The sequence below is a fragment of the Anomaloglossus baeobatrachus genome, chromosome 4, assembly GCF_048569485.1.
Source record: "Anomaloglossus baeobatrachus isolate aAnoBae1 chromosome 4, aAnoBae1.hap1, whole genome shotgun sequence".
NCBI lineage: Eukaryota > Metazoa > Chordata > Amphibia > Anura > Aromobatidae > Anomaloglossus > Anomaloglossus baeobatrachus.
Window position 1 is genome coordinate 667,005,658 of NC_134356.1, and position 27,998 is coordinate 667,033,655.

Genomic DNA, 27,998 nt, shown 5'->3' on the forward strand with positions numbered 1-27,998 from the left:
CTGCGGAACATGCTGCGGATGTCCCGCAGCCACACGTAACTGCATATCAATTATTCATGCGAAAATACCTGCGGAAATACCTAGCCCATAACCATGGAGATAGAGTCCGCAGGTTTTCCGCAGATATCTCGCTGGATGGATAGCTGCGGATTCTGGGAGCTGCTGCGGGAAACCTGTGGACATACCTGCGGATATATCCACAGCTACAAGGTCCCATGGGTACATGATTACCAAGAGTTAATTTAGTTTACAGGCACTAATGCTACTTTATATACCTCAATGACTGATACTGCATTTATTTTATTTTTTATACTATTTATGATTACGATGAACTTTTATATAAATTCCATTTGACCTCCAGGTATTATCCGTTTATCATGCTCTTGAGACAGAGAAGGAGAAAAAATGCCACAATTTCGATCTGTCGGTCAAAATTAAGGAGGAACCTGATGGTAAGATTATTGTTATCCTATTATCCTTATTTTTCTCCTCTTAAAGAGGACCAGTCAGTTGCTTAAAAAAATTAAACACCTTGGAAAAAAATCTATGATCTCAATTGATACTGATGTTCTTTTCCTTTTTGTGCTGTGTCATTCTGTGGCAGAGATATTCACGTGTTGCTTTTGGAGTGCAATATGTGAAATCTCTGCCTCCAATCCAACCTGGAGTTTTTTCTTCTGGAATCTTCTTTGGGGGCGTGCACTTTTACTCCTTTCTTCACGATGCTGCCAATCATAGTATATTTATCTCAGACACTTTTCGGCTGTTATTGGCCGTATCTATGAGGCAGGGAGAAAGGGCACCCCCTCCAAAAAAAAACAAAACAAACAGAAGAAACACACAAGGCTGCAGAGATTTCAGATATAGCACACCAACAGTGCAAAAAGAAAAATTAGCTGATGGAGCTAAGTGAAGGCTTAATTTTTTTATGGTGAGAAGATGTTTTTATTAATACCATTTTGGGGTAAAAATGGATGTTTTGATCACTTTTTTTTTATTTTTTGAGGTAGGTGAGATGACCCAAAAAATATACTTTTAGAGCTTCGGTTTTTTTTTCTGTTTTCATAGTGTTTGTCATACAGGTTTATTAATTTTATATTTTGATATATAGGACTCAGTAACACCAAATACATTTTGTTTTCTTCTTAATTTTACCATTTCTAATTTTTATGTTTTTAATTATTTTCCTTTTTATTTTAAAAAAATCGTAGCAGGTAGCTGATCATCAATGTAGCCAATCGGTGCCCTCCGACTATGTCACTGGGGCCGTTGTGATCTGGTGTGAGCGATGTCAGCTCTGCACGTTGCCGTTAGACACAAATTCCGACTATTTGACATTGTCGGTATCTTCTGCTTGTGGAGGGAGCTTAGCTCTTGAAAGCGCTTCACATTTGTGGATCCCTGCTGAGGATGTTTTTTAGTTTTTTATATTTTTAGAATTTATTAATATATTTTTATAAATTTATTAATATATTTTTTAATTTAATTTTTTCACTTTAGTGTCTTTATTTAAAATGAAATAAGAAATCTTTGATTCTTTATACTGATCAATCTCCCAAATAATTGCCTTATACTGACTAATCTTTTCAGCAGCCATGTGGAAATTTGCAGCAATAGACAATGTATCTCTAGCAACTAGACTGAGCGCTATTATGTGGGAGCAAAATTAGGTTAAATCATATGAAATGTAATTAATAGGATTATTTTCCACGCAGTTAAGAGACCTGAAGCGGCCAAGTCAACAGTTTCCATGGAAATCTGTACAAAGTAAGTAACTTCTGTTCCACAATAATCAAGAATCATACTTAAGGGTGCTTTACATGCTGCGACATCGCTAGCGTTTGCTAGCGATGTCGCGAGCGATAGCACCCGCCCCCGTCGTTTATGCGACATTTTGTGATCGCTGCCATAGCGAACATTATCGCTACGGCAGCGTCACACGCACATACCTTATCAGCGACATCGCTGTGACCGCCGAACAATCCCTCCTTCAAGGGGGAGGGCGTCATAGCGACGTCACTGCGGCGTCATTAAGCGGCCGCCCAATAGCAGAGGAGGGGTGGAGATGAGCGTCCGGAACATGCCGCCTACCTCCTTCCTTCCTCATTGCCGGTGGACGGAGGTAAGGAGATGTTCATCACTCCTGCGGTGTCACACGTAGTGATGTGTGATGCCGCAGGAACGACAAACAACCAGCGGCATGCACCAGGAACGATATTTGGAAAAGGAGCGACGTGTCAACGATCAACGATTTTAGACGCTTTTGCGATCGTTGCACGTCGCTCCTTGGTGTCACATGCTGCGATGTCGCTAACGGTGCCGGTTGTGCATCACTAACGTCGTGACCCCGACAATATATCATGAGCGATGTCGCAGCATGTGAAGCACGCTTTAGAGTCCTGGCAAGAATCTTTTCCTTTTTGACCGATGGTTCAGTTTTGGTGTTGCGTCTGGACTGGACAAATGTGTTGTGTCTGGACTTTTCTTGAAATCACTTACAGCAAGAGACATAATATTATCAATTGCTGACATTCCTTTTTGCAATAACTTTTATGTTGCTAATTACTTTTTACTAAAGAAGTGTAATTTTTAATTTTTACTTTGCCCTTCTACCCAGTTAATTCTTCTCTTTTCTATTAGGTTAATGATATCATTATTATTAAAAACAGACTAGCTGAATCCTTCTAAGCGCTATATAAAAACAGGAAGTCTCTTTTTTTCCATCATGAGTCCTCATTAGAAATACAAAGTGATATTAGTGTCCTTGATTTGTAGTTCTAATGATGATTCAAGGGGAGAAATTACTTCCAGCTGCTATATAGAGCTTAGAAAAGATTCAGGTAGCCTGTCTTTAATCACATGATATCATAAACTTAATGGAAAAGAGAATAATTAACTTCACAGAATGATAATATGAGTAATTGTAAGTACACAGTGCTTTATAGTATGATGACTGCAATATGCTAAGAGGATAGTAACTTTGATGAGAGTACTTATTTAAAGGAAGAGCAAATTGATTAATAATAAATGGAATTAATTCAGAATCCAATATGATTAGAATTGATCTACCGAATCCAATGTTTTTAATAATTATTTTGCTGGATTCATAATGGTTAGATAAAAAATCGTACTCACACAGCTCCCCATCTGTCTTTGTCCCCACACGCTTTGTTGCTTTTCTAGCCTCCTAAGGCAGTCTCCATACTCCAGTGTCTGTTTCCTCTTCACTCCTTGTTGGTGCTTTTGGTGCTGGGCAAAGATGCATGTTCTGATCCCATAGTAACATGGTGGCATGCACTTGACCAATGGAGAAACGCATGCTCTGACATGATTACGTCAGCATATGCATTGAGGGCTAGGCTGGAAAACCATCAAATTAATTAAAAGGGAATATTTCATAGATTTTTAGTACCTCATCCACCATGATGTAGCCAAGGAGACTATGAATGCAAAGATGTATCACTTAGTTTACTGGGTGCAGCGGTTTGGATACAGAGATTTTAGATTTAGCAATGTAGCAGAGCTCAGAAAGCTACCCCCGACCACACCATTCTCTATTTGTACAAAGTCTATACACAGTGAGTTGCTAATCTCAGTGGGGAACGTGCCAACCTAGCTGACCTCTAGCTTACCTCTAGCTTACCTTTTCCATGCACTGATAACAGTGAGAAAATTGGTATCTGAGATATTTAACCTGCTTTTAGGCCAATTTTTGTGGTTTATTCTAAATCTGCCCTTCTTTTTCTTATTTTTCTTCCATCAGCTCTATTTAATGACATGTAATACACCTTATGTGTATGTATATGACCAAACACTACAACTGATGTGTACTAAACATTATTATTTTTGCCTTCTTGGTTATTAAAAGAAGTTCATACATGTAGATTTCTTTTATATATGAAGAATTTACATCACAGAAAACTAAACATGTATGAAAAGTTGTCATTGATACTGTTCATTTACTGAGACACCTCGCATAAGCTATGTTGCAGGAAGTTGCACCAGGACAATCACTTTGAGTATACCAACAGTAATCTACCATCACGTGGGTATCCCAGACAGTGTCCTTGGTATCTTCCATAATTCATAAATCTTGGTGGAATCATTTACCCAGCTTAGATCATCAAGATTTTCTTGGATATGATCCAAGTGGCAGTAGAGATAATGCACCTTGATTCTCATGGTACAGTCAAGGTGACAGAAAGAAGCATTCTTTCTACTGGTTTGGTGAAATTATCTGTTTTGTAGTTCCCAAGAAAATTCTGTACAACCATAATGAAAGAAGACCATGCATCTGACTCAGCATTGTTCAATGAATCGTTGAAGTGTGGATCTTTCATGAGTCCACTGATTTAAGAACTAGGGATGATTGAATACCTCAAATATTCGGCTTCGCGAATATCCGACGAATAGGTCGCTGCTATGCAAATATTCGATGCACAATGTAAGTCTATGGGAAGCCTGAATAGTTCCGAATAGTTGTTATTCAGGTTTCCCATAGACTTACTTTGCACATCGAATATTCGCAAATAGTCGAATAGCGGCAACCTATTCGGCAAATATTCGCAAAGCCAAATATTTGAGGTATTCAATCATCCCTAGTAAGGACATTTCTTTGGATTTTTTAAAATTAACACAAGTAGCTCCTCCAGTTCGTGAGAATAAAAAAAAAATACTTATCAGCTTTCCTATTGGTCTTGTATGATTTATGGATCAGTCAATTAGTTGAGGCAAGCACAGATGAAATTCCAGTTTATGTCCGAGTAAAGCCTGAATAGGAAAAATTGTATCCAGGGATCCAAATATAAGAATTCACACTTATTATAAGTCCTTGTCATGCGGTGTTCAGGTCCAGACTTATTAGGTGGCTCAGCGGCGTCAGGCTCTGTTCACACTGCAGAGCCTGACAGGCAACCTGATGTATATTAGCTGTTCAGCCTGAGGTGCGCATCGGCTGCTTAATGTGCTCTGCTCCTCAGTCCTGTAGGAGTTAATTCCTGCCAACCTGGGGAACTCTGCTAGGAGCTCAGGTTACCAGATGTCAATTGCCAATCAAAGTCATCAGCTTCCTATATAAGATCCTGAATCTTACTACTCAGTGCCGATGATAGCTTCAGTATAAGCTCCAGCGCTCCCGGTCTTTGTGGTTATCCTGTTTATGGTGATCTTTGTTGCGATATTGAGTGGTGTGAATAGTCCCCTGTTGTGAGTTACTTCATTCCTTTTTTATTGTTCCCCTGTACACATACTGTTTTTCATTTGTATTTTTAGTGCAGTGTGAGTTTCTGTTCTCCCTTGTCCATGTCGTTTTGTGGGGTTTTGTCATTGTGTTTCCCGGCCTGCCCCAAGGGTGGCGGAGAGGGGGAGTAAGATTAAGGCTCAGACAGGAGTTAGGGTGAAGCTCTGGGCTTGGACCTGGCTACTATCAAGCCTACCTCCGAAATAAGGGCCAACACAGGGTCTGAAGTCTGGTGGCCAGCCTAGGGACCCCTGTCCTGTCTTCACATACCCCATGTCAGACCTTTAAAAAAAAGTGACCCATGCAGAGTGCAAAAAGTGCAAAAAATCATGATGATCACATGCGTGATGTGTTTCAAATTAACAAGTTCTTATTCATAAACCCATGAAATTGTCAATTCCAAATGCACCACCCATGTGATCATCATAATTTTTTGCACAGTTCATTGTGTTTTTAATGGACTTACAATAAATGTTAATATTTAAATTTGGATCGCTGGATGCAATTTTTCCAACCCTCCAATTCGTGCTGCTCCACTGATTCTAGAACAATATTTCTTTTATTTTTCAGCCACTCTGTTTTAAAGTTATCTCCTGGAAATAAAGATGAACATTTTCGCTTTATATCGCAGTCTTCTTTTTGGGCAAGGCTGTGTTTTAGTTGGCCATCGTCGGTTGAGGTGTAGCACATGCCTACAGAGAAGTTCTGAGGTAGATGCCCAGTTGGTTGAAGAGAAAGTTTGCATCTTAATTTCCAGGGAGCATAACTTTGGAACCGAAATGTACTGGCGAGAGGAAAAAACTGTTCCAGAATCTATGGAACAGCGGTAATTAGAGGAAATACTCAATTTAATTTAAAAAAAAATCCAATAAAAGGTGAGGGATGACTTATCATCAGCACTTCACTGCAAAAAACATTTCCAAAATAATATTGTTTTAATGTTTTTTTTTGCTAATGCCCAAGAAGAATGCAGAATTGTGTTAATGCAAACAATAAGAATGATGTTCCAAGGCAAAAAAAAAAAATATTTGAATCCTGTAAAATATCCTTTTATGAATAATGTGAAAAATAAGGAAATTGCTGGATTTGAGTAAACATTGAATCTTTTTGTTTATTGCCAGATTCCTTAAGAACCAAGATGCCACCATGACAATCCTTGAGATTTCCATGATGACCGGTTATGCGCCAGATACCAATGAGCTTAATAAGGTGAGTTCCAATTGGATTTAACATCAACGTCAAAGATTTCCACTCTTGCCTTTTAAAAAATGATTAAATTTTAAATTAAATCCTAATAAAAAAAAGACAAATGTGTCTAATTATAAAAAAAGGTCTAAGGGGAAAACTTTGACAAACCAATCTAGCTGCAAGTGAGGATACTTATAACTGTAATGCTCCTCTGGGAAATATGCATATTGTCTCTTCAGTGATGAAGAAGACGAACTCTAGTGCCACCTATTGGAAGTACCAATCCTAAAAGTCAAAAGGGACTCTTTAACAAGCCTTATCATATGACTTACGATTTATGCCAGATGAGAACTTCAACTTTCAGACACGGCGTTTCAGGGTGATTGCCCCTCATCAGTGCAAAGTATGAGATCTGATCTGGCTGTATGAGAATGGGTCTAATGGGAAAACCTTTCTCCTTGCGGAGATCTGACAAAACAGTTTGTCTGCCAGTGTGGCGTCTTATAGCTGAAATGCCCCTCTAGGAAATACAGTGGAACCTCGCTTAACGAGTAACCCAGTTAGCGAGTATTCCGCTTAACGAGCAAAGCTTGCTGTAAATTTGTAACTCAGTTTACGAGGAACCTTTGCCGTATGAGTAAAATACTCACCGCACACACTTTCAGCTCCATACATCGACCGCGCTCTAACCCGCTCCTGCAGTCCGCACAAACACACACAAACACACACATATTATACTCACCTTACCTTCCGTTCCATCGCCGGCCTTATTGTTCTTGTAGTTCGCCGCTACAGGATGAGTATCGGGTAACCATCGCGATCAGGGAGGAACTTCCGCTATCAGACACTACTCAAAAGAAAGTAAAATCACGGTCCCAGGGAGTGCTAAGGAGGCCAGGTTGTGGCAGGTTAATGAATAAAGAGAAAAAAAAATTAAACTCACCTATTCACCTGTCCTCCTTAGCGCTCCCTCGGACCGTGATTTTACTTTCTCTTGATCCATTTTCCCCTTGTGGGATCCACGGCAGGAGCAGCTTTTAGGTTGGAGGCTTTAATTTTCATCAGCTCCAGCGGCGTGCAGGCTCCCCGTTGTCCGGTCACATGACCGCCCTGTGAAACTTCAGTCTTCACAAATGGACTTCTCCGGATCAGCGTCCTGGCACCATTAACAGCTCTCCCACGCTTGTACCGCGGTTTTGCAGGGGTGCACAACCACGCCAGGTGAGCGGCTCCATCCTCCTCAATTACACTGCCCCTGAAATCCTTCACATGCGCTCCTCTCTTCAATCCATTTAAGCCACTACTCAAAGGCAGTGCGCTGACCAATCAGAGGCAAGAGGCTCCTGCCTTTGACGTCAGCGCTCTGGCAGCGGAAGTTCCTCCTTCATCGCAATGGTTACCCGATACACATCCTGTAGCGGTGAACTACAAGAACAACTAGGCCGGCGATAGAACAGAAGGTAAGGTGAGCATAATATGTGTGTGCGCATGTGTGTTTGTTTGTGTGTGTTTGTGTGTGTTTGTACGTGTGTGGAATGGCACAATAGGGGACCAGGATGGGACATTTAATAAGTTGTGGAAGGAATTGTCTGCATTGCAATGATTTCCTATGCGAAATCTTGCTTTGCCTAACGAGTAACTTGGTTAAAAAGTACAGTCCCAGAACGGATTGTTCTCATTAACGAAGGTTCCACTGTATTACAATTGTCTCTTCAGTGAGGAAGTAGACGAACTCTAGTGCCACTACGGGAAGTAGCAATCCTAAAAGTCAAAAGTGACTCTAAAACGAGCCTTTTCATATGACCTAGCATTTATGCCAGATCAGACGAACCTCAATTTGCAGACACAGTGTTTTGGGGTGATTTCCCTATCTTAAGTCATATGACAAAGCTTGTTAAAGAGTCACTTTTGAGTTTTAGGATTGCTACTTCCAATAGATGGCACTTCAGTTCGTCTACTTCCTCCCTGACGAGACAACTTGCATAATTCTGAAAAGTCGCTCTGATGTTAGTACTCTTATAACCATGCACATGGAATCAGACAGACAGACATATTGTTAAATTATAAATTATAAATTATAATTTATATCATCATTTTCCAGGTAAATACAAGTACCATTTTCCACAACACGTGACTTTTTTAATTCTTTATCAATCGAGGTGTGTGAGATCTTGTTTTTTTGCAGGTGAAGCTAACATTCTATTTTGGGACGGATACAAAATTTTGATCTCTTCATGCTCCATTTTTGTGATGTTACTCCTACCCAAAAAAAAGCACTTTTGGGGTTACGAATTATCTTCTGTTTGTGGTGTTTACTTATCAGAATGATTCATTTAAAATTTTTAAAGATTAGACATTTATGGATGCACTGATAATATATTATAGGTTTTTTTTTAGTTTATTAATATCTTTATTTTTAATTAAAAACAATGGTTTATTAAAAAAATTTTTTTTTTAATTTTACATTTTTTAACTTTTTTTAAATTTAAATTTTTATCCCTTTAGGGGACCAGAGATCAACAGATTATTTGTACTATATATACAGAAAAAAATCAGCCTTCTTTGAAGACAAGCCAACGGCTAAGTTTTAATGGAGCAGCGTTATGGCAGACATCAGAGTCTGCAGTAGACCTTCAGATACAAACATTCTTCCAAGAGCCATACCTTTTTTTATTTTTTCTTCAATATAGCCATATAAGGGCTTGTTTTCTTGTTGGATGAGTTGTCCTTTTGAATGATATTTTTCATTCTTCCCCATTATGTGCTGAAAATTTGGAAAAAAAATCAAAAATTGCAAAAAAAGTGCAATTCTACGTTTTTTTTTTAATTTACCATGTTCACTGAATGGTAAAACTGACCTGTATTATGATTCCACAGGTCAGTAGGAGTTCATACATACCCAACATGTGTACTTTTTTATTTAAGTGGTACAAAAAAATTTAGAAATTTGTCACAAAAAAGAATAGCGCTTTTGTCACCGTGTTCCAAAACCCATAGCGTTCTCAATTTTTGGGATCTTGGGCTCAGTTATGGCTTATTTTTTTAATCTTGAGCTGCCATTTTTAATTATATCATTTTTGGGTAGATGCAAGGTTTTGATCACCTCTTATTGATTTTCTTTGCAATGTTGTGGTGACCCAAAAAAAACCCCGTAATTCTGGCGTTTTTGATTTTTTTTTTGTCATTACACTCTTTACCAATCAGATTATTTTATTTTAGATTTTGATAGAGGAATTTCTGAATATTTCAATACCAAATATGTGTATTATATTTAATTTTAATTATTTTATTTTCAATAGGGCAAAAGGGGGGGATTTGAACTTTTGTGTTTTTCAATTTTGTAATTTAAAACTTTTTTTTTTTACACTTTATTGTTTTACGAGTATTCTTAGGGGACTTGAAGATAACACAGTCTGATAGCTTGTGCAATGCATCGTCACTGCTCTGTACAGCAGAAATCACAATCTCCTGTGAACACCGGGGCTCATAGGAACTATGTCATGACTAGAGATGAGCAAATCCGAACCTGGCTTTCGAACCGAACACCAACTTATAAAAACAGGGCTCGGGTTTGGATGCTTTATATGCGAACCTAACTTGTGCGAGCAATGCTGTGCTCAAATACGTTTGCTGCTCAGCCCTGTGAGAGCCGCTTGCAGTGTTTTAATGGCTGGGGGTAACAACAGCATGATTGGATGTAGTGAGTAACAAAAAAAACAATTGAAAAAACCCACCCACCGGCTCCCAGAAGTGATCTGTTTATTGCTGGCTGTGTGTGGGCCGAGACTCAAATTGCAAATCAGTTATTCCGAACCTCTTCAGGCCAGGTTCAGACTAGTGGAGGTTTGGTTCGTTTGCTGCCAGCGAACCAAACCTTCAAAGGTGCGCTCATCACAGTGAAAGGGGCCATCAGATGACACCAGGCTGTCATGACAACTACAGTCGAGCGAGTACCTCTATTCGTACTCGCTATACTCATAATGAGTACTGTCTAATACTCACATATTTGTTACGAATAGCGTGTGCAATGCAAGTCAATGGGGAATACTTGCAATGTAATGAGTAACCTGAATGCCGCACTATTCGATACTCGCACGAATAGTATGGCATTCGGGTTACTCGTTACTTGCAAGTTTTTCCCCATTGACGTGCATTACGGAACAAATGCGCAAGTATTAGACAGTACTCGTTATGAGTATAGCAAGTATGAATAGTTAGGTACTCGCTCAACTCTAATGACAACCCATCGGTGCCTCACGATCATGTCTAAGGATTGCCGATGGTGGCTGTTAATGCTCAGCGGATATTGGAAATGGGTTAAAATAAGTGTCTTAAATCGGGTTCTTTTGGCATGCAATATTGATTATCTATCCTTGAAATTCTTCGGAGACGTCATCCATATTAGATCAATAAGGGTCCCTCCCACAGGCACCGGCACCTATCAGCTGTTCTATTAAATGCTTAGCAGCTGGTACCAAGAACAAAAGGATTGAATCTTATCTGATGTGATATGATATTTATGACTTATCCGAGGAATAGCTCATCAATATCATGTTTTAGATATCCCCTTTATATAACAATTTTACATTTGGAGCTAATTTGATTATTATATCACATACGTTGGTGCAGATATATTTTTGACTGTTGTTAGATTTGGATACTTATGGTGTTAAGATAAATGTGTTCTCTATTTTCAGCTTAAAAAAGGAGTGGACCGATACATCTCCAGCTTTGAAATCAACAAAGGCGCATTTGATAAAGGCACATTGATCATGTACCTCGATCGGGTAAGAAGTTGCCTATTTTTGTATAGACAGGTTGCGTTAGCTTTTCTTTGAAATTTATGGATATTCCAAAAACTTTAACAGTATGGGAAGGGAATTGTATTATGCCTATAATGGAGTACAACATCTGATTCTGAATATATTTTTGTTTTTATCATTTAAAAAAAGTAAAAGAACATTAATTCGGCAAAAATTTCTAAGAGCACCGAAATATTTTTGAAGAAGAGTTATAAAAATTTCTAGAGTAGTCAGTCCTTAACCGTTTCTAGAGAATGTTTTCTTTTTGAGTTGTGTTTAATTCATGATTTAATTTTAGGTTTCTCATTTGGAAGATGAGTGTCTGAAATTCAACCTTCATCAGTACTTTAAAGTAGGACTTATTCAGCCAGGATCGGTCACTGTTTATGACTACTACTCTCCCGGTAAGCAGTTTATGCCGGTAAAAATTTCACCTAGCACCACCACTTTCTGCCATTTTTAGTTTAGTCACCAAAGTTTACAACATCTTTTCTATTAGGCCCCACACTTTTGCAGGTGAATTAGCAAATAATGATGGGACCACCACAGCACAGTGCCATTGAGATTTTCAGCCACAGTCAAAGCCTAAAATGAAAAAGATTATGGCACTTCCTAACAGACAAATGTGAACAGGTGCATGCTGAATATGACACATGCTCTAACAAATATACAGCTGCACTCCTTAGCATTTCAGAGTGCAGCCGTTTATTTGTTAAAGTGTAAGGGGTACTTTGCACACTACGACTTCGCAGCTGCGATGTCGGTGGGGTCAAATCGAAAGTGATGCACATCCGGCGTCACAGTCGATATCGTGCAAATCCTTTTACATACGATTAACGAGCGCAAAAGCGTCGTTATCGTATGATCGGTGTTGGGTCCGACATTTCCATAATTTCCCTGCAGCGACAGGTACGATGTTGTTACTCGTTCCTGCGGCAGCACACATCGCTGTGTATGAAGCCGCAGGAGCGAGGAACAGCTGCTACCTGCGTCCCGGCTGCAATGCAGAAGGATGGAGGTGGGTGGGATGTTTATGTCCCATTCATCTCCGCCCCTCCGCTCCTATTGGCCTCCTGCCGTGTGATGTCGCTGTGACGCCGCACGACCCGCCCCCCATAGGAAGGAGGCGGTTCACCGGCCAGAGCGACGTCGCAGGGCAGGTAAGTACATGTGAAGCTGCCGTAGCGATAAAGTTCGCTATGGCAGCGAAAACAAGATATCGCTGCTGCGACGGAGGCGGGTACTATCGCACTCGGCATTGCAAGCATCGGCTTGCAATGTCGTAGTGTGCAAAGTACCCCTAAGTCTATGTTTTAGATGGTTGGCTGGACAAACGAGACCGTGTGGTGTGACTTCTTTACATTTGTAGATGGGAGGAGTCTCCAACACCTGGTTATACACATGCCCCTATGACATCACAGTTTGCAGCCAATAATAGGGGAGAGGATTCTAGGTCACATGACCAGGCCTTATGTCCTATGAGGTTCTCTTTCCTCTGCCTCTCTCTTCCTCTCCTGGCTGGCTTGCCACTATGAAAAGGGAAATAAAGGGAGGAATAAAAGAGATCTCGCATCTTTATTATACTATACTATACTATACAATACTATACTATACTATACTATACTCTACTGTACTACAAGTGGGAATAATCCTACCACAACCCTTCTACAATTTTGCAAAACTTTTATACCACAAATGTGTCATCAAAGCTTTGAAGAGTGGTAAAATTTTTGCAACGACTTAAGTTGAACGCAAAAAAATTGTGACCTTTCATATTTTCACGCCCCCTTGGATCAGCCCCTCCAAAATGGGCAGAAATGGAAGAAGTCAGGGCATGGCAGGGTGTGACCATGCCCTTCAACAAATTCATCAGATGTGCCGCCATTTTCTTGAGCACAAATGCTACTCCAAGAGCTTTTCTCCCACAGTACAGAAAAGAAGCACCAAATTAATAAAGTGGTGTGCGCTTCATAATAAATATAAAGTCGGTCAAGAGCTGGCACTAGGCCAGTCTTGATGAATCGACCCCTAAGTGTTTTTCCAGTATCATTATACAACCTAAACGCCAATAGGATAATATGAGCATTAAGTCTGAGAGGGTTCCAAATTTACCCTTCTGTTTACACAGATATATCTAAAATGCTTTTTCCCTTTCTAGATCTCTCGCTAATCTTAAACAAGAATGAAAAATGAGCAACCTTGACTCTAATGGACTAGGCTTGATCACATATTACAATTACAATCATAGTTGACTATAGGTGACCATGTATTACATGGTTTGCTAATCTCTGGAAAGGTCATTATGTAGTATTATATTTTATTTTTTTGTAATAAAAAGCATGGCTTGACCGAGCTTCTTTAAGGGCCGCTTTACACGCTGCGACATCGCTAGCGATTGCTAGCGATGTCGCGAGCGATAGCACTCGCCCCTGTCGGTGCGAGATTTGGTGATTGCTGCCGTAGCGAACATTATCGCTACAGCAGCGTCACACGAACATACCTTGTCAGCGACGTCGCTGTGACCACCGAACAATCCCTCCCTCAAGGGGGCGGTGCGTTCGGCGTCATAGCAATGTCACTAAGCGACCGACCAATAGCAGAGGAGGAGCGGAGATGAGCGGGACGTAACATCCCGCCCACCTCCTTTCTTCCACATTGCCGGTGGACGCAGGTAAGGAGATGTTCGTCGTTCCTGCGGCTTCACACACAGCGATGTATTAAGGTAAGGAGCTGTTTTTGAACGATTTTGCGATCGTTGATCGTCGTTCCTTGTTGTCACACGCTGCAATGTCGCTACTGGCGCCGGATGTGCTTCACTAATGATGTGACCCTGACGATATATCGGTAGCAATGTCGCAGCGTGTAAAGCACCCTTTAGACATAAGGTGATCAGCCCATCAATGAACTTTTTTTCTAATCCATTGATATTTTGAGAAAATCTTACTACGATCAATAATATTGCAGATGATCTTGATTTATTAGAATATGTTCGTATATGCTTTCTTTTTTACCCAACAGAAAATCGTTGCAGTAAATTCTACCATGTGGATGAAAACAGCAAACTACTGGGCAAAATCTGCCAAGGAGAAGTGTGTCGCTGCGCAGAAGGTATCAGAGACACCCCCCCCCCCACAAAAAAAAAATATAGACTTATTTCATGTCACCAATGTTTTCACCAATCAGTTATACTTGCCAACCCCGAACGTTTTTAAGAAATAGTGAATGGATGATAGTGTCTAAAGATTTTGTACATTACTTTTCTGTATGTACAGTGCCTACAATCATAGTATCATAGTTTTTAAGGTTGAAGGGAGACTCTAAGTCCATCTAGTTCAACCCGTAGCCTAACATGTTGATCCAGAGGAAGGCAAAAAAAAACCCCAATGTGGCAAACAAGTTCCAATGGGGAAAAATTTCCATCCTGACTCCACATCTGGCAATCAGACTAGTTCCCTGGATCAATACCCTGTCATAAAATCTAATATACATAACTGGTAATATTAAATTTTTCAAGAAAGGCATCCAGGCTCTGCTTAAATGTTAGTAGTGAATCACTCATTACAACATCATGCGGCAGAGAGTTCCATAGTCTCACTGCTCGTACAGTAAAGAATCCTCGTCTGTGATTATGATTAAACCTTCTTTCCTCAAGACGTAGCGGATGCCCCCGTGTTCCAGTCGCAGGCCTAGGTGTAAAAAGATCTTTGGAAAGGTCTCTGTACTGTCCCCTCATATATTTATACATTGTGATTAGATCCCCCCTAAGCCTTCGTTTTTCCAAACTAAATAACCCCAAGTTTAATAACCTGTCTTGGTATTGCAGCCCACCCATTCCTCTAATAATCTTGGTCGCTCTTCTCTGCACCCTCTCCAGTTCAGCTATGTCCTTCTTATATATCGGTGACCAGAATTGTACACAGTATTCTAAGTGCGGTCGCACTAGTGACTTGTACAGAGGTAGAACTATATTTTTTTCATGAACACTTATACCTCTTTTAATACATCCCATTATTTTATTAGCCCTGGCAGCAGTTGCCTGACACTGGCCACTAAAGTGAAGTTTACCATCCACCCATACACCCAAGTCTTTTTCTGTGTCTGTTTTACCCAGTGTTCTACAATTAAGTACATAATCATAAATGTTATTTCCTCTACCCAAGTGCATGACCTTACATTTATCTACATTAAACTTCAATTGCCACTTCTCAGCCCAATCCTCCAATTTACATAAATCTCCCTGTAATATAAAATTATCCTCCTCTGTATTGATTACCCTGCAGAGTTTAGTATCATCTGCAAATATTGAAATTCTACTCCGCATGCCCCCAACAAGGTCATTTATAAATATGTTGAAAAGAAGCGGGCCCAATACTGACCCCTGTGGTACCCCACTATGAACTGAGACCCAGTCCGAGTACGTACCATTAATAACCACCCTTTGTTTCCTATCACTGAGCCAGTTTTTAACCCAGTTACACATATTTTCCCCTATCCCCATTATTCTCATTTTATGTACCAACCTTTTGTGTGGCACTGTATCAAAAGCTTTTGAAAAGTCCATATACACAACATCCACTGCATTTCCCTGGTCCAGACTTGAACTTACCTCTTCATAGAAGCTGATCAAATTTGTTTGACAGGATCGATCCCTCATAAACCCATGTTGATACTCTGTCATAAGGTTATTTTTCTTGAGATACTCCAGGATAGCATCTCTCAAGAAACCCTCAAGGATTTTACCAACCGTAGAGGTTAAACTTACCGGCCTATAATTTCCCGGCTCAGTTTTTGTCCCCTTTTTGAATATTGGCACCACATTTGCTATGCGCCAGTCCTGCGGTACCGACCCTGTTATTAAGGAATCTGAGAAGATTAAAAATAATGGTCTATCTATCACAGAACTCAATTCCTGTAGTACTCTGGGGTGTATGCCATCCGGGCCCGGAGATTTGTCAACCTTAGTGATTTCGAGGCGGCGGCGTACTTCCTGCTGGGTTAAGCAGGTAATATTCAAGGGTGAATTTATGGTATCACTGGTCATGTCATCTGCCATGGCATTTTCTTGTATAAAAACCGTAGAAAAAAAGTCATTCAGCAGGTTGGCTTTACCCTCATCCCCTTCCACCATTTCACCAAGACTATTTTTAAGGGGGCCAACACTATCGCTTTTCAGTTTTTTACTGTTTATGTAGTTAAAGAATATTTTAGGATTATTTTTACTTTCTCTCGCAATGAGTCTCTCTGTCTCAAACTTAGCTAATTTAATTTGCTTTTCACATATTTTATTTAATTTTCTATAATTATATAATGCCTCATTACTACCTACCCTCTTTAATTCTTTTAAGGCTTTCTGTTTTTCTTTTATTGCTTCCCTTACAGCTCTATTTAGCCATAGGGGTTTCCTCCTATTTCTAGCATGTTTGTTCCCATAGGGTATATTTTCTGCACAAGCCCTATTCAGGATGCTCATAAAAGTCTCCCATTTGCTTTGTGTACTTTTATTACTTAGTACATCATCCCAGTTTATTGCACTAAGATCATCTCTCAACCGTTTAAAATTTGCTTTCCTGAAGTTTAGTGTCCTTGTAGCCCCTCTACTAGACATCTTACTAAAGAATACATGAAAACTTATTATTTTGTGATCACTATTCCCCAAGTAACCCCCAACTTGTATATTTGATATGCGGTCTGGCCTATTGGTTAGTACAAGGTCTAGTAGTGCTCCCCCTCTTGTGGGGTCCTGTACCATTTGTGAAAGGTAATTATCTTTCATTGTTATCAAAAATCTATTTCCTTTGCTGGAACTGCAAGTTTCTGTTCCCCAATTTATATCAGGATAGTTAAAGTCCCCCATAATAATTACCTCTCCGAGACTCGTTGCTTTATCAATTTGCTTTATGAGGAGATTCTCTACCTCTTCCATAATATTCGGCGTCTTATAACACACCCCTATCAGTATTTTATTATTCATTCTCCCCCCCCTTATCTCCACCCATAGGGACTCTACATTCTCAGTACCCTCACATATGTTGTCACGCAGGATGGGTTTTAAGGATGATTTTACATATAGACACACACCTCCCCCTCGCTTATTTGTACGGTCATTCCTGAATAGGCTATAACCCTGTAAATTAACAGCCCAGTCATAGCTCTCATCCAGCCATGTCTCTGATATCCCCACTATATCATAATTTTCTTCCAATAATATTAATTCTAATTCCTCCACCTTATTTGTGAGGCTTCGGGCATTAGTGTACATGCACGTTACGTATGACTCTGTACCTGTATTCCTGCTTACTGTATTAACTGTCCTAACCCTTCCCCCCGTACCACCCCCAATTTCATTACTTGTGCCCTGGTCACTATCTGCACTACATTCCCCTTCTATAAAGTGAATACCCTCGCCCCCCATTCCTAGTTTAAACACTCCTCCAACCTTCTAGCCATTTTCTGCCCCAGCAGAGCTGCACCTTCCCCATTAAGATGCAGCCCATCCCTAGCATAGAATCTGTAGCCAACTGAAAAGTCGGCCCAATTCTCCAGGAACCCAAAACCCTCTTTCCTACACCAATTCCTGAGCCACCTGTTAACCTCCCTGATCTCTCTTTGCCTCTCTGGTGTGGCTCGTGGCACAGGTAGTATTTCCGAAAATACCACCTTTGAGGTCCATGCTTTAAGCTTACAACCTAATTCCCTGAAATCATCTTTAAGGACCTTCCACCTACCTCTAACTTTGTCATTTGTGCCAATGTGTACAATGACCGCTGGGTCCTCCCCAGCCCCTCCCAGTAATCTGTCAACCCGATCAGCGATGTGCCGAACTCGAGCGCCAGGAAGACAACACACTGTTCGGCGATCCCTGTCCTTGTGACAGATTGCCCTATCTGTCCCCCTAATACAAGTAGTATTCAACCCCCTGCAGATTTAGCAGGTTTGATAAGATGCAAATAAGTTAGAGCCTGCAAACTTCAAACAAGAGCAGGATTTATTAACAGATGCATAAATCTTACAAACCAACAAGTTATGTTGCTCAGTTAAATTTTAATAAATTTTCAACATAAAAGTGTGGGTCAATTATTATTCAACCCCTAGGTTTAATATTTTGTGGAATAACCCTTGTTTGCAATTACAGCTAATAATCGTCTTTTATAAGACCTGATCAGGTCGGCACAGGTCTCTGGAGTTATCTTGGCCCACTCCTCCATGCAGATCTTCTCCAAGATATCTAGGTTCTTTGGGTGTCTCATGTGGACTTTAATCTTGAGCTCCTTCCACAAGTTTTCAATTCGGTTAAGGTCAGGAGACTGACTAGGCCACTGCAACACCTTGATTTTTTCCCTCTTGAACCAGGCCTTGGTTTTCTTGGCTGTGTGCTTTGGGTCGTTGTCTTGTTGGAAGATGAAATGACGACCCATCTTAAGATCCTTGATGGAGGAGCGGAGGTTCTTGGTCAAAATTTCCAGGTAGGCCGTGCTATCCATCTTCCCATGGATGCGGACCAGATGGCCAGGCCCCTTGGCTGAGAAACAGCCCCACAGCATGATGCTGCCACCACCATGCTTGACTGTAGGGATGGTATTCTTGAGGTCGTATGCAGTGCCATCCAGTCTCCAAATGTCACGTGTGTGGTTGGCACCAAAGATCTCGATCTTGGTCTTATCAGACCAGAGAACCTTGAACCAGTTTGTCTCAGAGTCCTCCAAGTGATCATGAGCAAACTGTAGACGAGCCTTGACATGACGCTTTGAAAGTAAAGGTACCTTACGGGCTCGTCTGGAACGGAGACCATTGCGGTGGAGTACGTTACTTATGGTATTGACTGAAACCAATGTCCCCACTGCCATGAGATCTTCCCGGAGCTCCTTCCTTGTTGTCCTTGGGTTAGCCTTGACTCTTCGGACAAGCCTGGCCTCGGCACGGGTGGAAACTTTCAAAGGCTGTCCAGGCCGTGGAAGGCTAACAGTAGTTCCATAAGCCTTCCACTTCCGGATGATGCTCCCAACAGTGGAGACAGGTAGGCCCAACTCCTTGGAAAGGGTTTTGTACCCCTTGCCAGCCTTGTGACCCTCCACGATCTTGTCTCTGATGGCCTTGGAATGCTCCTTTGTCTTTCCCATGTTGACCAAACATGAGTGCTGTTCACAAGTTTGGGGAGGGTCTTAATTAGTCAGAAAAGGCTGGAAAAAGAGATAATTAATCCAAACATGGGAATCTCATTGTTCTTTGTGCCTGAAATACTTCTTAATACTTTAGGGGAACCAAACAGAATTCTTGTGGTTTTAGGGGTTGAATAATAAATGACCCTCTGAATAAACTTTTCACAATTTAAAAAAAAAAAAATAACAAAAGAAATAACATTCTTTTTTGCTGCAGTGCATTTCACACTTCCAGGCTGATCTACAGTCCAAATGTCACAATGCCAAGTTAATTCCGAATGTGTAAACCTGCTAAATCTGCAGGGGGTTGAATACTACTTGTAGGCATTGTAGGTGTTTTTATATTTGAAACTTGTTTTGTAAATGTAAAATATTTACACATTTTTTTTTGAATTTTCAGAGAATTGCTTTATGCAGCAACAGTTGGAGGAAGTGAACGCTCTCGCTCGATTAAATAAGGCTTGTGAACCGGGAGTGGATTACGGTAAGATCACAGTAATAATACACCGTGTGCAGAATTATTAGGCAAGTTGTATTTTAGAGGATTTTTTTAATTATTGATCAACAGGTATGTTCTCAATCACCCAAAAGACTCATAAATATCAAAGCTTAATATTTTTGAAAGTTGGAGTGTTTTTTTTTAGATTTGGCTATCTTAGGAGGATATCTGTTTGTGCAGGTAACTATTACTGTGCAGAATTATTAGGCAACTTAATAAAAACCAAATCTATTCCCATCTCACTTGTTTATTTTCACCAGGTAAACCAATATAACTGCACAAAATTTAGAAATAAACATTTCTGACATGCAAAAACAAAACCTCCAAAAATTAGTGACCAATATAGCCCCCTTTCTTTCTGATGACACTCAACAGCCGACCATCCATAGATTCTGTCAGTTGCTTGATCTGTTTACGATCAACATTGCGTGCAGCCACCACAGCCTCCAGACACTGTTCCGAGAGGTGGACTGTTTTCCCTCCCTGTATATCTCACATTTTATGAGGCATCACAGGTTCTCTATGGAGTTCAGATCAGGTGAACAAGGAGGCCATGTCATAATTTTTTCATCTTTTAGACCTTTAGTTGCCAGCCACGCTGTGGAGTAGTTGGATGTATGTGATGGAGCATTGTCCTGCATGAAATCATGTTTTTCTTGAACGATACCGACTTCTTCCTGTACCACTGCTTGAAGAAGTTGTTTTCCAGAAACTGGCAGTAGGTCTGGGAGTTGAGCTTCACTCCATCCTCAACCCAAAAAAGTCCTACAAGTTCATCTTTGATGATACCAGCCCATACCGGTACCCCACCTCCACCTTGCTGGCGTCTGAGTCATAGTGGAGCTCTCTGCCCTTTACTGATCCAGCCTTTGCCCCATCCATCTGGCCCATCAAGAGTAGCTGTCATTTCATCAGTCCATAAAACCTTTTAAAAATCAGTCTTAAGATATTTCTTGGCCCAGTCTTGACGTTTTATCTTATGTTTCTTGTTCAAAGGTGGTCGTTTTTCAGTCTTCCTTACCTTGGCCATGTCCCTGAGTATGGCACACCTTGTACTTTTTGATACTCCAGTAACGTTGCAGCTCTGAAATATGGCCAAACTGGTGACAAATGGCACCTTGGCAGTTTTACGCTTGATTTTCCTCAATTTATGGGCAGTTATTTTGCGCCTTTTTTGCCCAACACGCTTCTTGCGACCCTGTTGGCTGTTTGCCATGAAACGCTTGATTGTTCAATGATCGCGCTTCAAAAGTTTGGCAATTTCAAGACTGCTGCATCCCTCTGCAAGACATCTCACAATTTAGGACTTTTCAGAGCCCATCAAATCTCTCTTCTGACCCATTTTGCCAAAGGAAAGGAAGTTGTATTGAGGTCAAACCATAAATACATATTATCTCCAATCCCAATGGCATTTGAAGTCTCTGTGCACCAATGCAAAATTTGTAACATGATCCCTATTCCTACCATATGGACAGATGTATTGGGCCACACATCTTTATCATTGAATTCAGGTTTTCCTCTGGCCTCCCACCATGCAGCAACTCAGCCATGAAAAGTTAGAGTGGGGCTATCGAGTGTTTAGGGACCTAAAAGTCACCAACGCTCCTCTGACTTTCTAACTTCAGTGTCACAGGAGTGATGGGTAACTGAAGCAGGGGCACCTAGACGGCCCTCAAACTGGGGACCCTATACTGTCACTTATACCAGAGGTACTCTTGATGGTAGCCTTGTCTGGATCACCAGCGTGACCCTAACTCCTGTTCGAACCCTAGTCTAACACTCCCTCTCCCCCACCCCTGGGGAGGACCAGGACCAAAGTAACAAAATAACAAACCCCTCAAATAATGCAGACAGAGAAAAACCAAAACACATTCACACTGCAATAAGACCCAGGGGAGAGACAATACATGCACAGGAAGAAATAACATACAGGGAGGAAATAAACTGACAACAGGGATATTTCCAATTCACACAAGATCACACCACAGACCACGAGAGACTGGATCACAAGCTAAGACCGGAATCGCTGAAACTGGAGCTATTATCAGTGATGAGATCCAGCACCTTATAAAGGGTGGAGGCGGCTGTGAGTGGTCATTAGTAAACTGAGCTCCTGGCAGCGCTCACGAGCCAGCAGGAATTTATTCCTGTTGGAGTGGTGAGCAGTGAGCATGAAACAGCCGATGTCCGACTTTGGCTGAACAACTAATAGACCACAGGTTGCCTGTCGGACTCTGCGTTCACAGAGTCCGACTCCGCCATGACACCTAGTGAGTGTAGAGCAGAACACCACATGATATAAAGTGTTCCAACCTCATCTTGTATTAATATCAGCACAGACACAACATTCTTAGAAGCTTCATGAGATGGATTTCCATGACATAGCAGCTGTATACCAGCACTGGACACTAAGGTAGTGAAAACATGTTCTGTGCAGTGATGGATCACATTTCTCTATCTGGTATATGATGGATGAAGTTGGTTTATGTTGTGTGCAAGAAAAGCGTTATCCACCTGTCTGCATTGTGACAGCTGTACCGTTTGGTTGAAATAATTCTATAGGCTTTGTTTTCTTCTGTTATCTCCATTCCTTCAGCTCAAAACATTTGGACACTTGTCGCTTTCAGCTGCATGGTAACAGTCCTTTTTCATTTCCTGTCACTGTTCCCAATGCAAAACATCCGTAAAGATATGGTTGGGGTAGTTTGATGACAGAACATGATTGGCCACACAAAGCCCAGGCATCAACCCCATCCAATATACTTAAGACATAGTAGAATGGATATTGTGAACCTGGGCTCTCCCCATTATCAGTGTCCAACCTCAAAATAAGTTTTTGATGAATGGACAAAAGCTTTCACAGACGCCTCCAAAATCTTGAAGTGAGGAACCCCTTATAGCTACAAAAGGGAGAGACCAACTCAATATTAATATGTATGAAATTAGAATGGGATGTAGGTGTAATATGGAGAGGGCACATACTTTTTCATACATATAGTTTGTGTCTTTTCCAATATTGGAGGCTCCATTTGTGGCAGGAGAACATTAAGACCTTCTCAAGGACCATAGGTCTTGTATGAATCCCACCTTAGAAGTAGACAGCTTCACAAGTGGTACATAATTCGCAACTGTAGGGACACACTGGTCTACATAGGAGATATAATCACACAAAGGTAGACATTTTTGCTTTAGTCAAAAGAGTTTGTAAAGTTTCTTAATGTTTTATTTTAAATGCAACTAATCTGATTAGTATCAAAGGTCAATATAGTCTTCATGTATACTGTATCATGCAATATTCATTGAAATATTATAAATTGATTACAAATATTTTCTTTCCAGTCTTTAAAACGACTCTGACCTCCATAGAGAATAAAGATAACTATGACAACTATTTGATGACAATTAAAACAGTCATTAAAGAAGGTAAATAACACTTTCTGCATGTATTATCATTATACTATCAATTAATATTTTTACATATACTATTAAGAAAATCCTTATTATTTTGCAAACCTGTATTTTGTTTCTTCCTTCTTAGTCTACTGTAAAAAATAGGTTTTGAGAAAAGTTGTAAAATTTAAGTTATTTCCATGGCAATTGAGAAAAAGTGAAAAAATTATGAAAACAATGATCCAAATCTCTGATATTATATACTGTATATATTCCGATAATCCTTTGCTCCCTATTTGAAGCCAAACTATTAACACAACATTAATCTTAAGCTATATGTTACTTACTATTTTTAATTTTTTCATTTTCAGGGACGGATATAGTTGGCGTTAATGGAAAACGTAATTTTATTAGCCACACTAAATGTAAAAAAGCCTTAGACTTAAAAGTAGGCCGAGACTATCTTATCTGGGGAGTGAACAAAGATCTATGGAACGTTGGCTCTACTGGGTAAGTGACAGCAAAAATAGTGAATTAAGATTCTTATATTGGGATATCTGGGAACAATTATATGTACCAAATAACAAAGCACAGAATAGACATGGCTACTAGGTCTGCCATAACTACTGCCTGTGTAGTCTCGTAAAAGGAATATTATAGTAGCATATCATTATCAAAAATGTAGACAGCAGCATTTCAGTAAAAAAAAAATCTAATGTCACTGTTGCTTTTGATTCCAAAGACTTGAACTCAATAAACTACTAATTTAAAGGGATTGTCTAGGAGCTCAACATTGATGACCCACCAGCAGGACAGGTCATAAATGAATAATTGGCAAGGGTGTGACACCCAAGCCACCCAATCAGCTGTTTCTGGTGCCGCCAGCTAGAACTACTCAGTTCCGGAGCCGGACAGCACAGTACCGTCAAGAGAATAGTAGCCATGACCCAGAACTACATATCTGCCCCTATACTGTACATTTGATTAGGGTGCGGATATTCAATAGTCAGCCATGGACAGAGCTGTGCTCTGCAGCTCTGAAACCAAGCAGCTTCAGCACATAATACAATCGGCAGGGATGTTGGGTGTCCCTTCCTTACCGATCAAACATTGATGACCGATCTTAGGCGGGCTTTGCACACTACGATATCGCAGGTGCGATGTCGGTGGGGTCAAATCGAAAGTGACGCACATCCGGCATCGCATGCGACATCGTAGTGTGTAAAGCCTAGATGATACGATTAACGAGCGCAAAAGCGTTGTAATCATATCATCGGTGCAGCGTCGGCGTAATCCATAATTACGCTGACGCGACGGTCCGATGTTGTTCCTCGCTCCTGCGGCAGCACACATCGCTGTGTGTGAAGTCGCAGGAGCGAGGAACATCTCCTACCGGCGTCACCTCGGCTTCCGTAGGATATGCGGAAGGAAGGAGGTGGGCAGGATGTTTACATCCTGCTCATCTCCGCCCCTCCGCTCCGATTGGCCGCCTGCCATGTGACGTCGCAGTGATGCCGCACGACCCGCCCCCTTAATAAGGAGGCGGGTCGCCGGCCACAGGAACGTCGCACGGCAGGTGAGTGTGTGTGTGTGAAGCTGGCGTAGCGATAATTTTCGCTACGCAAGCTATCACCACATATCGCTGCTGCGACGGGGTCGGGGACTATCGCGTGCGACATTGCAGCATCGGCTTGCGATGTCGCAGTGTGCAAAGTACCCCTTAGGGATAGGCCATCAATGTTAATCTCTTTAAACTCTTACAAAGAGCCATATTTGGTTAAAATTGCTGATAGAGACAGTAAGCGCAAATAGGGTCTTATCCTAAAACACTGTTAGCAAAGGTGCTGTAAGGGTAGACTCACCTGGTGTGGTTTTGAGAGTCACAACCACTGTAATGGTGTAAATATGGCTGCAGCAGAACCCACGTGGAGATGCAGTTCAAATTTGGAGAGAAAAGGGTTAATAAACTACGCTGCCGTAGGAAGGAGGATCCATGTAGAAGGAATGATTTTATTTGTCATCGCGTTTCAAAGCCTTATGGCTTCTTCCTCAGGACAAAATCATATACCTTTGCTCTGAGGAAGAAGCCATAAGGCTTTGAAACGCGTATACAAATAAAATCATTCGTTCTACATGGATCCTCCTTTCTACGGCAGTGCGGTTTGTTAGCCCTTTTCTCTCCAAATTTGAACTGAAAGAGCCATATTCAAAATCCAGAGAAGATCTTAAAACGTGGCTGCTTCTGTCTCACGTGACTTGGATGTAATAAACTACAGTTACATCGGATTGTTTGCTGGAGTTCTAGACTTCATTTATGATTATTATACATTTAAAGGACTTGGGTTAACCCTTTAAATGCCTTCAACCATCTAATTTGGATTTAACTTACTATAATATTTCCCCTCATTTTTACTTTTGTCATAGATATAGCAGTAGATCATACTTAGTAACAAAAAAAAGTCTAAATTCAATAACCCATCCTGACTAAATATGAGTGATCCCAAGGCTCGGTGTGTGTACCAAACACAGACTTTATAAAATACATAGTTTGGAGTTCGGATGCTTTTCGTATGTTGACCAATAGTGCGAGTATTGTTGTGCTTGGGTACACTCTTTGCTCAGCCCAGTGTGGGTCACTTGCAGTGTTTGAACGGCTCACACTGGAGGTAACAATAACGTCAAAGTGATCTAGTGTGCATAAAAAAATGGAAAAACTCACCTACCCGCCCCCACAAGTGATCTTTTTATGGCTGGTTGCATATGGGCAGAGACCCAAACTGCCAAATTAGTGACTTCCATTGGAGATCAGGTCAAGTACAAGTCTCAAATGAACTTTATCTGAAGTCCAGTTGAACCTGCCAAACCAAACTTCCATAAGGTCGCTCTTCTCTAACCATGATATGAAAAAAAGATAGTGATGACAGAATCAGGTAGTTCATTTTTTTATGATTTATTTCATGCCCTGGCTGCCATTTTTCTGGATTGTTAAGACCCAGGGAAGGAAGCCCTCCTTTGGATTTTCTGGGAAGTTCTTTCTTCCTTTCACGCTTGACATTCTTTTCAGGCATCTTCTCTCTGTACAATTGCTTCTGGTATCAAGTAGGCTTCAGACATCATGAAGAGCATCTCCTGAAGCGTGGGCGGTACTTTGTGCAATGCACATAATGACATCAGAGGCCATCTCAGCATCAGAAGCTTGGTCACAAAGAGAAGATGTCTTGATAAGATGTTGTGTGCTGGAGAAAGGAAGACACCGGACATAGCTTCACAGCGTACTAGACAAGTGAGCGTTGACGTGAGCTCTACGTGGGCGCGAGCAGACCCGGGGAGGTTGGATTCGCCAGGTTTGGCTGTATTTTAATCAAAAGTTCTATTTGGGATTTAAACTTGACCCAAGATCCCGAACCCCATATAAGTCAATGGGACCCAAGATTTTGTGCTTTAAAATGGTCATAATAAGTGCTAGGGTGCTACAAAAGGAAGCAAAATGGAGGTAAGAGCAGAACTACTGCCCTGCAAACAAATCTGGATAAGGAATACATTTTTTTTAAAAAATGACGTGGGGTTCTCGCTATTTTTGATAATCAGAGCAGGTAAAGCAGACAACTGCGGCCTGCAAACCTCAGCTGGCTGCTTAACCTAGGCTGGTTATCAAGTATAGAGAAGGTACCACACCATTTTTTAAAAATTATTTATTTAAATATAAAAAACAGCATGTGGTCCCTGCTATTTTTGATAACCAGCTAGAACACCCAATGATCTTGAAAATGAAGAGGTCAGCCTACACGAGGGGAACATCACCTAGAACAGGGCTAACAGCATCACCCTACACTCCCTTCTGAATGTAAAAAACTTTGAAGGAGAGGTAGCGCTCAACCAGGAATGCAGCACCCTTCATTTTTGAGAATGATACATGACGCAAATGTCAGACACCATCCATATATCATAAAGTAATGGTATCTCCTCTTGGCATATTTGCACTTTATAAAATGGCAATATCCCTTTAACTGTCAATAGCTTTTTCAACATATTTGTGGCTGGTCCAACAATGATAATTTAAAAAATGTAATTTTCCTAAAGATATTTCTACATGATAACTAAAGACACATGGATCGAGATGTGGCCAACTGAGCGGGAATGCCAGAGAACAGAGTACAACGAGCTGTGTGAAGACTTTGACAAGTTTACAGATGAATTGGAAGTTCGTGGCTGTTTACAATAGATTTTGTGGTTACCACCATCATCTTTCCATTTTTAATATTCTCATTGTATGAGCTTAGGATTAATAAAAATCAATAAAGTTTCTTCCTGTCCAATTGTTTAAGGTTGCTTCATTACAGGGGTGGATACTGACCGCTTGGGGCCCCTGCGCAAGTAATTGTGCCTGGGCCCTTCTTCTTTTATGTCGACAAAGGTACAAATATACATATTTTGCAGATATGTGTGTGTATATATATATATATATATATATATATATATATATATATATATATATAGCTGAGTGTATGTGTGTATGTATGTGTGTGTATCTATGCCCGCTAAAGGAATCCGCACCGTCGCATTTACAATCACAAAATTTTGCACAGATGCCCCAAGTGACTCAGGAACCGTCATATACTATGTTTTGACAAGAAAATTTAACTCCACGCCTTACAGTTACTTTCCAAAAAACCTGCCTCCATTAAAGTGAATGGAGCTTGAAACTACAGGTCATTAATATCAGC

The 27,998-nt window shown here is 40.7% G+C and overlaps 1 protein-coding gene across 1 annotated transcript in view; it reads left to right on the forward strand.

Annotated features, from left to right (window-relative positions):
* Positions 1–27,581, forward strand: part of LOC142304352 (complement C3-like) — a 183,472-nt gene extending 155,891 nt beyond the window's left edge. Inside the window, exons 32-41 of the mRNA XM_075346657.1 lie at positions 362–452; positions 1,716–1,767; positions 6,361–6,448; positions 11,125–11,214; positions 11,528–11,633; positions 14,248–14,337; positions 19,786–19,869; positions 23,224–23,307; positions 23,646–23,784; positions 27,355–27,581. Coding sequence (XP_075202772.1) covers positions 362–452; positions 1,716–1,767; positions 6,361–6,448; positions 11,125–11,214; positions 11,528–11,633; positions 14,248–14,337; positions 19,786–19,869; positions 23,224–23,307; positions 23,646–23,784; positions 27,355–27,496 — 966 coding nt within the window. The 3' untranslated portion in view covers positions 27,497–27,581. The remainder of the gene's footprint in view (positions 1–361; positions 453–1,715; positions 1,768–6,360; positions 6,449–11,124; positions 11,215–11,527; positions 11,634–14,247; positions 14,338–19,785; positions 19,870–23,223; positions 23,308–23,645; positions 23,785–27,354) is intronic.
* Positions 27,582–27,998: the final 417 nt, after the last annotated feature.